Source organism: Mustelus asterias, chromosome 6 (genome assembly GCF_964213995.1).
Source record: "Mustelus asterias chromosome 6, sMusAst1.hap1.1, whole genome shotgun sequence".
In the NCBI taxonomy this organism is placed as follows: domain Eukaryota; kingdom Metazoa; phylum Chordata; class Chondrichthyes; order Carcharhiniformes; family Triakidae; genus Mustelus; species Mustelus asterias.
The window spans coordinates 8,937,432-8,949,593 of NC_135806.1; the positions used below are offsets into that span (position 1 = coordinate 8,937,432).

The following is a 12,162-nucleotide window of genomic DNA, read 5'->3' on the forward strand; positions in this document are numbered from 1 at the left end:
AGACCATTGAGGTCCTCCGAGAGGTCTGGGGGCTGTGGGGGGGTTGCCTTGGGCAGTGCCTGCCTGGCGCCCTGACACTACCGCTGGGCACCCTGGAGGTGCCAGCCGGGCACACTGGCAGTGCCTAGCGGGCACTGGGCAGTGCTGGCAGAGGGGGCTGAGGTGGTGGGACCAGTCAGGGGCGGAGCCAAATGGGGTTGAGGATAGGTAGAAGGGGAGGGACTGGCAGGAACTCTGCATTGGGGGCTAGTGGCCGGCCATCGGGGATTGGGGTTGGGGGGGGGGGGGGGGGGGGGGGGGGGGAGATTGTGGTAGGGGTTTGGAGGCTGGGTTTGGCCATCAGGAGGTTGGCCATGAGGGGTGGGGGGGTGGGTTTGGGCTGGTAATCTGTGGGGTGGGGGTCTTGTCAAGCAATAGTATAAGGGAGATTGGCGCATGTGCAATGGCCCACTCAGCTCGCTGGTGCCGGCCTCTCGGGTGGGATTAGCCTCCCTCTCCTCCAGATGGTTAGAGAGGAACTTCCATTCATTTGCATCTTTCCTTTTCTTCATGTGGTTGAATTGTAGAAGGGAACTGATGAGGAACTGGCATTGAATGGTGGAAATGTGAAACTCACTGGCATAAGGAGTGGCTGAGACGAATAACATAGATGTTTTTAAGGGAAGCTTGGCAAGTATGTGAATCACAGAATTGTTACAGTGCAGATGGAGGCTATTCGGCCCTTCGTGTCTGCACTGGCTCTCCAAACGATCATCGTGGCTTGATGCCATTCCCCTGCCTTTTCCCCGTACCCTTGCAGATTATTCTATTCAATAATCTTCGAATGGCCTCTTGAATGCCTTGAGGGAGGAAGGAATGGAAGGTTAGATGAAGAAGGGTGGAAGGAGGCTCACGCATAGCATAAACATCAATGTAGGACCAATAGGATCGAATGACCTGTTTCCCCTGTGTGGCGAGGGTGGGGTCTGTGTTATTCAGTAAATTTGTGACTGCGATGAAGCCCGGCTGTTTTGGTTCCAGCCACCTTCACCTGGGGACATGGCGTGTGGAGGCAAGTTGGTCTCCCAGAGGGAGACAGGGTAGCTGTCGATTTCTGATGTTGCTATCTCTGGATCACATGAGCTTCCTGTTGTAGGTAAATAATACCTCTGAGACTAGTCGTGAGTCAAAGTACAGTGGTTTATTTTCACAAGCTTGTGGGAGAAGCCCGATCCCTAACGCGGTCTCCAGACTTTCCATTGAATACGAGTTAATATTTATACATATATTTTCGCCACTGGTCACGTCCGCACTTTCTCACGATTATTGCTGTCTCAGCGATTCCATCCTTCGCGTAGTCCGCGTAATCGTGGCCATCTCAAGGCTGTCTGTTTTGTCGCCTCTATGTGGACTCCTGTGGGTTGTTTAGATTATAAGTTTGCACAAACAAGTTAACTGACGTACAGGGGCCTATATAACACTTTATATCGGTGAGGATGAATAGTATATAATGAATATATATGAATCTATGATTATACAATCACAGAAGGCATACATGTCAGCTCCACCGTGTTAAACAAAGGTACATAATTTAAAAGAACATAAAATGGGGCGGCATGGTAGCACAGTGGTTAGCACTGCTGCTTCACAGCTCCAGGGACCTGGGTTCGATTCCCGGCTTGGGTCACTGTCTGTGTGTGGAGTTTGCACATTCTCCTCGTATCTGCGTGGGTTTCCTCCAGGTGCTCCGGTTTCCTCCTACAGTCCAAAGATGTGCGCGTTAGGTTGATTGGCCATGCTAAAATTGCCCTTAGTGTCCTGAGATGCGTAGGTTAGAGGGATTAGTGGGTAAAATATGTAGGGATATGGGGTAGGGCGTGGGTGGGATTGTGGTCGGTGCAGACCCGATGGGCCGAATGGCCTCTTTCTGTACTGTAGGGTTTCTATGATTTCTATGATTTCTATGGAGTCTAGCTTAGCTTATACGAGCTGGGTTAGCCACATTCCTGAACACGATTAGCAGGGACAGTTGTTTCTCTTATCTGGTTTGGATACACGAAAACAAGCTCTACAGACACAAAAACAATGAGCTCTACAATGCTTCTCACAAATCTCTAAGTATTACAGAGTTTTTCAATGCTTTTCTACAAATCTTAAGTGTTACAAAGTTCATTAACCCTTACCTGTCTTCACTTCCCATCTCCAACTGCCTCTCTCTGTTCGATTCAGAAAAAAAAAGCGGAAGGGAGGGGGGCAGGAACTTTAAACGCTTTTCTCCTGTGTCACTCACTGCGCAAAAAACTTTAACCTCTGGAGACTTCAGGACATTTCTGGAGGATTGGTGACTCCTTGCGTTGGCTGAAGCCTTGCTTAAGGAGATTAAACTCATCCTACCCAGGAACATTCTCATAATCTGCTGTTTGTGATTTATATAAACGATCTGGAAGAAGGTGTAACTGGGGTGATCAGTAAGTTTGCGGATGACACAAAATTGGCAGGATTTGCAGATAGTGAGGAGCATTATCAGAAGCTACGGAAGGATAGATAGGCTGGAAATTTGGGCAAAGAAATGGCAGATGGAGTTCAATCCTGATAAATGCGAAGTGATGCATTTTGGTAGAAATAATGTAGGGAGGAGCTATACGATAAATGGCAGAACCATAAAGGGTGTAGATATGCAGAGGGACCTGGGTGTGCAAGTCCACAGATCCTTGAAGGTGACGTCACAGGTGGAGAAGGTGGTGAAGAAGGCATATGGCATGCTTGCCTTTATAGGATGGGGCATAGAGTATAAAAGTTGGGGTCTGATGCTGCAGATGTATAGAACGTTGGTTCGGCCGCATTTGGAATACTGCGTCCAGTTCTGGTCGCCACACTACCGGAAGGACGTGGAGGCTTCAGAGAGAGTGCAGAGGAGGTTTACCAGGATGTTGCCTGGTATGGAGGGGCTTAGTTATGAGGAGAGATTGGGTAAACTGGGGTTGTTCTCCCTGGAAAGACGGAGGATGAGGGGAGACTTAATAGAGGTGTATAAAATTATGAAAGGCATAGATAGGGTGAACGGTGGGAAGCTTTTCCCCAGGTCGGTGGTGACGTTCACAAGGGGTCATGGGTTCAAGGTGAAGGGGGGAGGTTTAACACAGATATCAGAAGGACATATTTTACACAGAGGGTAGTGGGGGCCTGGAATGCGCTGCCGGGCAAGGTGGTGGAGGCAGACACACTGGGAGCGTTTAAGACTTATCTGGATGGCCATATGGGCGGAGTGGGAATGGAGGGATACAGAAGAGTGGTCTAGTTTGGACCAGGGAGTGGCGCGGGCTTGGAGGGCCGAAGGGCCTGTTCCTGTGCTGTATTGTTCTTTGTTCTTTGAACAACTCTATCATCTTCCCACTGTTGTTTCTTATGCAATGCAATCTGACTATTTATCCTTCACTGAGTAAAGATAAAGTTCTTTTCATGAATCCTAAATATCTTTTTCAATGCTGAATCTTACTCGAAGTTGCTGTTTCATGTTTACTTTCTCTGACGTTAAGTATCACATGTAAGTTTCAAAGTCCCCTCAGGGTCATCTCTTAGCAGGTCAAACCCAAGTGTTCCTCCTCCCAAAAGAGAAAACGCTGGAAAATCTCAGCGGGTCTGGCAGCATCTGTAAGGAGAGAAAAGAGCTGACGTTTCGAGTCCAGATGACCCTTTGTCAAAGCTATACCCTCCTTGCTCCCCACTCTCATCACCAGCATCTCTAGGGCAATTAGGGATGGGCAATAAATGCTGGTCATCAATGCCCACATCCTGTGAATGAATTAACAATCAATAACTCTTATTCATTGCCTGTTTAAAGCAGGAGTACAGGGGGAAAAGGCAGGAGAATGACACTAAGTCATAATGCTCCTTTGGAGAGCCAATGCAGACACGATGGGCCAAATGGCCTCCGTCGCTGCAATATCTCCAAGAGTCTGTATATGCCAGAGACTTTACAGGTTTGGCTTGAGCAAGGATACTTCACAGCTTTCGGTCTGGCCTGTGGCAAATTGAAACCAACTGGTAAGGCAACGCAGCCAATGCCCCACTGCTTTGAGTATCTCCAGCATTTTCTGTTTTTGTTTCAGATTCCAGCATCTGGCACAGTGGTTAGCACTGCTGCCTCGCAGCGCCAGGGACCCGGGTTCAATTCTGGCCTCGGGTCACTGTCTGTGTGGGGTTCTCCCCGTATCTATGTGGGATTCCTCCGGGTGCTCCGGTTTCCTCCCACAGTCCAAAGTTGTGCGGGTTAGGTTGATTGGCCATGCTAAAATTGCCCCTTAGTGTCAGGAGGACTAGCAGGGAAAACACTGGGGTTATGGGGATAGGGCCTGTGTCGATTTGTGGTCAGTGCAGGCTCAATGGGGCAAATGGCCTCCTTCTGCACCGCAGGGATTCCATGAATTTCTATTCAATGAAATCTGCAGTATTTTGCCTCAATCCCATTGTCTTTGCTTATTGCAGCTGAGAAAGCAGACAACAAATCAGTTCTTCCCCTCAGCATTACCATATATTGGGGCAGCACGGTGGCACAGTGGTTAGCGCTGCTGCCTCACAGCTCCAGGAACTTGGGTTCGATTCCCGGCTTGGGTCACTGTCTGTGTGGAGTTTGCACATTCTCCCCGCGTCTGCATGGGTTTCCTCCGGGTGCTCTGGTTTCCTCCCACAGTTCAAAGATGTGCACATTAGGTTGATTGGGCATGCTAAATTGCCCATAGTGTCCCAGGATGTGTAGGATAGAGGGAATGATGGGGTAAATGTGTGGGGTTGTGGGGATAGGGCCTGGGATGGGATTGTGGTCGGTGCAGGCTCAATGGGCCGAATGGCCACCTTCTGCACTGTAGGGTTTCTATGATTCTATGATGATTCTAACCCACATGAGGATAAATGGACCTTCCATTTTCCAATATTCCCTTTATTTCCTGAGTCTCATTCTCACTGCTCTCGGCTGCCCTTGATTGAGTTCATCGTTTGATGTAACCACCATTCACCCACTGCCTGTAACCACCTGTGAAAGCTGCACTGACAGATGTTTGCGAGTGGACCGGCCAGGTTGTAGCGTGCAGCAAACAAAAGAGGCTTAGGAGATAAAGACACAATCAATCTAATGTACAAGAGCGAGCAGTGGGGCAACCCGATGGCTCAGCGATTGTGGTTTGATCACCATTCTGAGCTGAACTAGAGAGCAACTTAGGAATTAGGAGCAGAAGTAGGCAAATTCAGCCCTTCAACCTGCTCTGCCATTCAATTAGATCATGGCTGATCTCTTCCTGGTCTCAAATCCACCTCCCCACCTGTCCCCCAAATCCCATTTACCTGGTTTTATCATAGAATCCCCACAATGCAGAAGGAGGCCATTTAGCCCATCGAGTCTGCACCGACCACAATCCCACCTAAGCTGTATCCCCATAACCCCATACATTTACCCTAGCTAGTCCCCCTGATACTAAGGGGCAATTTAGCATGGCCGATCTACCTAATCCGCACATCTTTAGACTGTGGAAGGAAACTGGAGCAACCGGAGGAAACCCATGCAGACACAGGGAGAATGTGCAAACTCCACACAGACAGTTACTCAAGGTGGGAATCGAACCCGGGTCCCTGGCGTTGTGAGGCAGCAGTGCTAAGCACTGTGCCACCGTGCTGTCCCAAGCAGCTTACTGATTGTCTAGGCTGACGCTTGAGCAATAGCTACTTGGGAAAGGTGGGTGATTGGCATTGTTGTAGGTAAAAAATACCTCTGAGACTAGTCGTGAGTCAAAGTACAGTGGTTTATTTTCACAATTGTGGGAGAAGTCCAATCCCTAACGCGGTCTCCAGACTTCTCACTGAATCCAGGTCAAGAGCAAACATTTACACATATATTTTCGCCCCTGGTCACGTCTGCATCTTCCCATGATTATTGCTGCCTCGGCAGTTCCGTCTTTCCCGTATAACCGTGGCCATCTCAAGGCTGCGAATATCTGTTTTGTCGCCACCATGTGGACTCCTGTGGGTTGTTTAGATTATAAGTTTGGACAAACAAGTTAACTGACGTACAGGGGCCTATATAACACTTTATATCGGTGAGGATGAATAGTATGGAACGAATATATATGAATCTATGATTATATGATCACAGAAGGCATACATGTCAGCTCCACCATGTTAAACAAAGGTACATAATATAAAAGAACATAAAATGGAGTCTAGCTTAGCTTATACGAGCTGGGTTAGCCACATTTCTGAACACGATTAGCTGGGAACAGCAGGGACAGCTGTTTCTCTTATCTGGTTTGGATACACGAAAACAAGCTCTACAGACACGAAAACAATGAGCTCTACAATGCTTCTCACAAATCTCTTAAGTATTACAGAGTTCGGGTGTCAATGCTTAAGTGTTACAAGGTTCATTAACCCATTCCCGTCTTCAGGCATGAATGAGATTGTACCCCAGCCACGGGACAACACATTGAGGTGAGGAAGGATGTGTGTTTAAAGGGAAGATCGGTGTGATTTTTCAACGTTTATACTTTCTGACTGTTTTCTCTCTGTTCAAGATTCCACCTGCAAAGCTCAACGAGCTGCTGGAGGACTTCTACGTGACTGTGAGGAAGACCGATGGCTCTGACTTCCTGGCCACCTCTCTCCACGCTATCCGGCGGGGCCTGGACCGCGTGCTGAAGAACGGCAATGTGGGCTTCTCGATCGGGGACGCCATCTTCAAGTCCTCGACCCAAAAACTGAAGGACAAGCTGAGGCAGCTGAATAAGGCGGGCATGTCCGGCTCCCGGTCCCGCAACATCATCTACTTCTCCGGCCAGGACGAGGAGGAGATGTGGCAGGCCGGTTACCTGGGCGACGCCAACCCCGTGGCGTTGCTGAGCGTGGTGGTGAAGTTCAACAGCCAGTACTTCAACATGCGAACCTTGCAGGAGCACGTGGACCTCATGTACGGGGACATCGAACTGCTGAAGGATGCCGAGAACCGGCCCTTCTTCGCCAGGACTGACATGGTCAAACGCGAGAGCAAGGTGTGCAGCAACAAGCTGTGCTTTGGGCAGATCTACCACGAGCATTCGGAAGGACTCAAGAGGTGCCCGTACTGCCTGCTGTACAAATACATGTACACCCACCGGCCTCCCAGCCAGCGGGACCCCAAGTCGTCCTTTTACCTGGTGGCCAGGAAAGATTTCTCCCAGCTGGACAACGTGTGGTTTGAGGAGCAGCGAATGGGCCTTCGTTCTCTCAGAGCCGTGGTCCCTAAACTCGCCAAGAAGGTCAGGCTAGAGCAAAGCGAGAGCTTCACGTTTGTGTCCTTCACACAGGCCTCTCTTCTGAAGCCAGGGAAGTTCCTTTCTACCAACAGCTGAAGAGAGTCTGCATCCTTTAAAGACCAAAAGATTGTTTCAAATGTACAGCTTCTAGCAAAGTGGGGGAAAATAGTGATATGGATAGCCGATAAAAAGAGAAAACACAAGGTGATGTTATTCGGAAGGGGGCAATAGTTATTCGTTTAATCACCCATAACCCTTTTGTTACAGTATTTTCATTGCGCTTTCAAAATAAAAAGGACTTATGTTTTAACCCGCTTGTTTAAAAAAAAAATTCTAGCAAAAGTGTAAATTCCCATTGCTGCAGGAATTTGATGAGAACAGAATTTGAGTAGTGCAGAAAGTGTGGTTTAATCAAACTAAAACTTAACATAGTTTTCGGACTGTTTCGAACCACAGGTTAGCGCTAGTTACCTGTCAACCAGCGTAGCGGGCGTCCCTGACCAGCTGTTAAAAATCTCGCTAGCTGAAAGTTGATGACCGGTTGTAACTGCTCTGTTTGGAAGCGGTATCGGCAAAAAGGCAGAGCTTGGAAAGCAGAGTTCAGTCAGGGGTGGATGAAGGTGCCTGATGGAATGGTGAAGCTGGGAACTCGGCGGAGAGAAGGAAGGACATGCTAAGTAAATGAAAACCAAGGGACAAGACATCAATGATCAGATTAGAACTGAGGGGAGAATATTAAAATGATTAAGCAGAGAATACTAATGTGGGATCTGAATTGCTTTAAGTAAAAATTTGATATGCATAAACAATGTATAGAAAGCAGGGGATACTAAATTTAAAAAGTGCGCGTCCATACCCGGGTATATATTCCATATATATGCTGACAGCACCCAGCTCTACCTCACCACCAACTCCCTCAACCCCTCCGCTAACTTAGGCTCCCTCCACAAACTCCATTCCCAAGCCACCAACTCCAACCCACTCCCTGATCACTGCCTGAGGTCACTTAGAGGTCATAGAGTCATAGAGGTTTACAGCATGGAACAGGCTCTTCGGCCCAACTTGTCCATGCCGCCCTTTTTTTTTTAAAACCCCTAAGCTAGTCCCAATTGCCCTCATTTGGCCTATATCCCTCTATACCCATTCTTCCCATGTAACTGTCACTTGCAGCCTTGGTGGCCTGTTCAATCCTGACAAGACTGACCTACCCACTCCACCACCATCAAGATGACCCGTGATGTAACATTGCCTCATTCCTCCCTGCCTCAACTCATCTGCTGCGGAATCCCTCGTCCATGTCTTTGTTAACTCTAGACCTGACTGTTCACGTGCTGGCCTCTCACCCTCCAGAAACCTACGCTCATCCAAAACTCTACTGCACAGATCGTAACTCACACTGATTCCTGTTTGCCCATCACCCCTGTACTCAACGTGTTACATTGGCTGCCAATGCCTCCATTCCAAAAACATCTCACTGTGCTTCAAATTCCTTCATGGTATCGCCCCTCCCAAACTCTAACATCCTCCAACCCCACAACCCTCACATCTCTGCACTATCCCAACCGCACATCCACAATTTTAAGTGCATCACCATCAGTGGATGTGCCTTCAGATCCTGGGCTATAGACTCCGGAATTCCCTTCCCCAGCCTCTCTACCGCTCTCTCTCCCTCTTTATGAAGCTCTGTCAAACCTACCTCTTTGATCACACTCTTGGTCGCTTGGCCTAATATTTCTTTATGACTTTGTGTCAAAACTTGATTGAAAATGCTCCTGTGAACTGCCTTGGGATGCATTACTTCCAATATCATGATGCTAGTCAGTGTAGGAGCATTAGGATAGGTTATCGGAACTGGCAAAATGGGATAGAGGGAAGTTTGCATTTTCTGCCGGTCTAACAAACAACCAATCACCAATACTCTGAACTTTCTCTCCCTTCGGACATTTTAACCATTTAAACTGGGGCTTCACTTTTGTTAATGAGGCTATTGTGTGGCACTTTATCAAACACCTTTTGAAAGTCCATAGGCAACATCAACCAAGCTACCTTCATTAACCCTCCCTGTTACTTCATCGAAGAACTCATTCAAGTTCATAAAGCACAATTTGTCTTTAACAACCTTGCTGGCTTTCATTTATTTTGCCATACTTCCCCCCGCCCCCCGAGTGCAGATTTATTTTGCCCTAGATTACTGTCTCTGAAAGTTCCTCCAATCCTGCTGTGAGATGACTGGACTGTAGTCGCCCAATTTATCCCCCTCCCCGTTTTGGAATGGCAGTGGAACGTTTGCCATCTTCCAGTCCTCTGGCACCAACCCCGTAGCCGAGGAGGATTGGGAGATTGTGGTCAGTCCGGCTGCAAATTCCCTTACTTCCCTTAGCAATTTAAGATGCATTCCAGCCACACTGGATGACTTTCCTCCTTTGCAGGCTGCCCAGCAATCTAATACCTCCTTTCTATATATTTTTATCCTATCCAAGTTCTCTATTACCTCTTCCTTTGCTATGTCAGATAATACCTCTTCTCTCGTGAATACAGATACAAAGTACTCGTTTAGCACCTCAGACATGCCCTGTGTCCCCATAAGATCTCCTTTTTGGCCCTGAATAAGCCTCACCCTTCCTTTTTACTATTTATTTGTTTAAAAAAGACTTGTGGGTTCTCTTTTATTTTATCTGTTTGTCTACTCTCATGCATTTGCTTTATCCTCTTATTTCCTCATCACTCTGTCCTTGTATTCAGTTTGATTCCTGCTGGATTGTGAGTCTGGTATTTATCGGGAGAAGCCTCCTTCCTCTTCTTTCATTTTATTCTTTCATCCAGTATGCTCTAGCTTTGAATGTCCTCCTGTCTCCCCCCACCATGGGAATATGTCTAGTCTGTACTCAAACTACCTCCTTTTTGCTGGTCTTTTGATTCCAGTTTTAAAGAGCCAGATTCCTGACATAACCCACCTGCTGATGAGTATTTTCACGTTTGATTGTTCCTTGTCTTTTTCCATAGTTCTAAGCCTAATGATGTTATGATCACTGTTTCCTGAATGCTCCCCCACTGAAACCTAATGATATTGCAATCAGTTTCCTAAAGGCTCTGCCGCTGAAAGTTAATGATATGATCACTGTTTCCTAAATGCTCTCCCACTGAAACATCCCCTACTTGCTCTACTTTATGCTCCAAGAAAGTTGTCTTATATATTTCAGGAACCCCTGCCACTCTGCACTTTACACTGTTATATTCCCAGTCTATGTTAGGATAATTGGCAAAGGTTTATTCTGCCCCAGAACTGATCTATTTGGTAGCAAATACCATAAGCTACCAAATAAACCTGTTGGACTTTAACCTGGTGTTGTGAGACTTCTTACTGTGCCCACCCCAGTCCAACGCCGGCATCTCCACACCAGAACTGATCCCCATACCTCAGAAACACAAACACTGCAGTTGTGACCTTATTAAACCCACTTTTCTTTTTGATGTATGTCAGTGACCTGAGCTCGGGTACAGAGGGCAGGGTTTAAAGGTTGGCAGGTGACTGGGAACTAAAGTGGTGAGGAGGATAGCAGCTGTCATCAGGGCAACATAGACTGGTGAAATGGACGGATATCTGGCAGATGAAACTCAAGGCACAAAAGCTCTGAGGAGCAACAATGCAAACTAAACGCAAACACTTTCAAAGGTGGTGCAGGAACAGAGCGACCTCTGGGTGCACACATACACAAGAATATAGGTGGCAGGACAAGTTGAGAAAACTCTTTAAAGAGGCAACCAATCCTTGACTTTACAAACAGAGGCTTAGGGTGCATAAGCAACAAAGCCACGCTGAACCTTAGTAAAACACTGATTAGGCCCCAGCTGGAGTACTGAGGCCAATTCTGAGCACTTTAGTGAGGATGCCAGGCCTCCGAGAGGGGACAAAGGAGACTTACTAAATGGTACTAGACATGCAAGACCTCAGTTACATGGAGACATCAAGGAAACTGGGGTTGTGCTTAGAGCAGAGAAGGTTAAGGGGATTTCTGATAGTGGGTGTTCAAAATTATGAAGCTTTTTACTAAGAGTAAATGAGAAATTATTTCCAGTGGCAGATGGTTCGGTAACCAGAGGGTGCATATTTTAGGTAATTCGGCAAAAGAACCAGAGGTAATCTGAGGAAAAGGTATGTAATGTCGCAAATTAAGATCTGGCAGGCACTGCCTGGAAGGGTCGTGGAAGCAGACTCACTAACTTTCAAAAAGGAATTGGATAAATACTTAAAAAGGGGAAACTGCAGGACAGCACAGTGCTTAGCACTGCTGCCTCACAGCGCCAGGGACCCAGGTTCAATTCCAGCCTCAAGTGACTGTGTGGAGTTTGCACATTCTCCCCGTGTCTGCGTGGGTTTCCTCCAGGTGCTCCGGTTTCCTCCCACAGCCCAAAGACGTGCGGGTCAGGTTGATTGGCCATAGTAAATTGCCCCATAGTGTCAGGGGGACTAGCAGGGTAAATATGTGGGGTAATGGGGATAGGGCCTGGGTGGGATTGTTGTTGGTTCAGGTTTGATGGGCTGAATGGCCTCCTTCTGCACTGTAGGAACCCTATGTTATAAAGCGATGGGGAAAGAGCGGGGAGTTGGGACTAAATTGGCTAGCTCTTTCAAAAAGTTTGAACAAGCATGGTGGGCCGAATGGCCTCCTTCTGTACTGTATCATTCTGTGATTCTACAGGTAAGAGAAACACCAAGACCAATAGAAAGCTTTCGTACTTTGTGTTAACTCAATTTATTGTAAACTTGTATTTTCATTTGGGTTCATGATTATTAAAACTAATTTTTTTCTCACCCTGGTTCTCCTTTTCCCCTTCGGAATTCCAACATGGATTGTAATTTTGCTAATTGGAGCTTGTAGCCTGGTGTCTAACGAGTTGAATTGTA

The 12,162-nt window shown here is 47.3% G+C and overlaps 1 protein-coding gene across 2 annotated transcripts in view; it reads left to right on the plus strand.

Annotated features, from left to right (window-relative positions):
• Nucleotides 1–7,564, plus strand: part of kiaa1958 (KIAA1958 ortholog) — a 112,896-nt gene extending 105,332 nt beyond the window's left edge. For both annotated transcript variants that reach the window (XM_078214064.1, XM_078214063.1), the window contains one exon: nt 6,540–7,564. In XM_078214064.1, the coding sequence (XP_078070190.1) occupies nt 6,540–7,352 (813 nt within the window). In that variant the 3' untranslated portion in view covers nt 7,353–7,564. The remainder of the gene's footprint in view (nt 1–6,539) is intronic.
• Nucleotides 7,565–12,162: the final 4,598 nt, after the last annotated feature.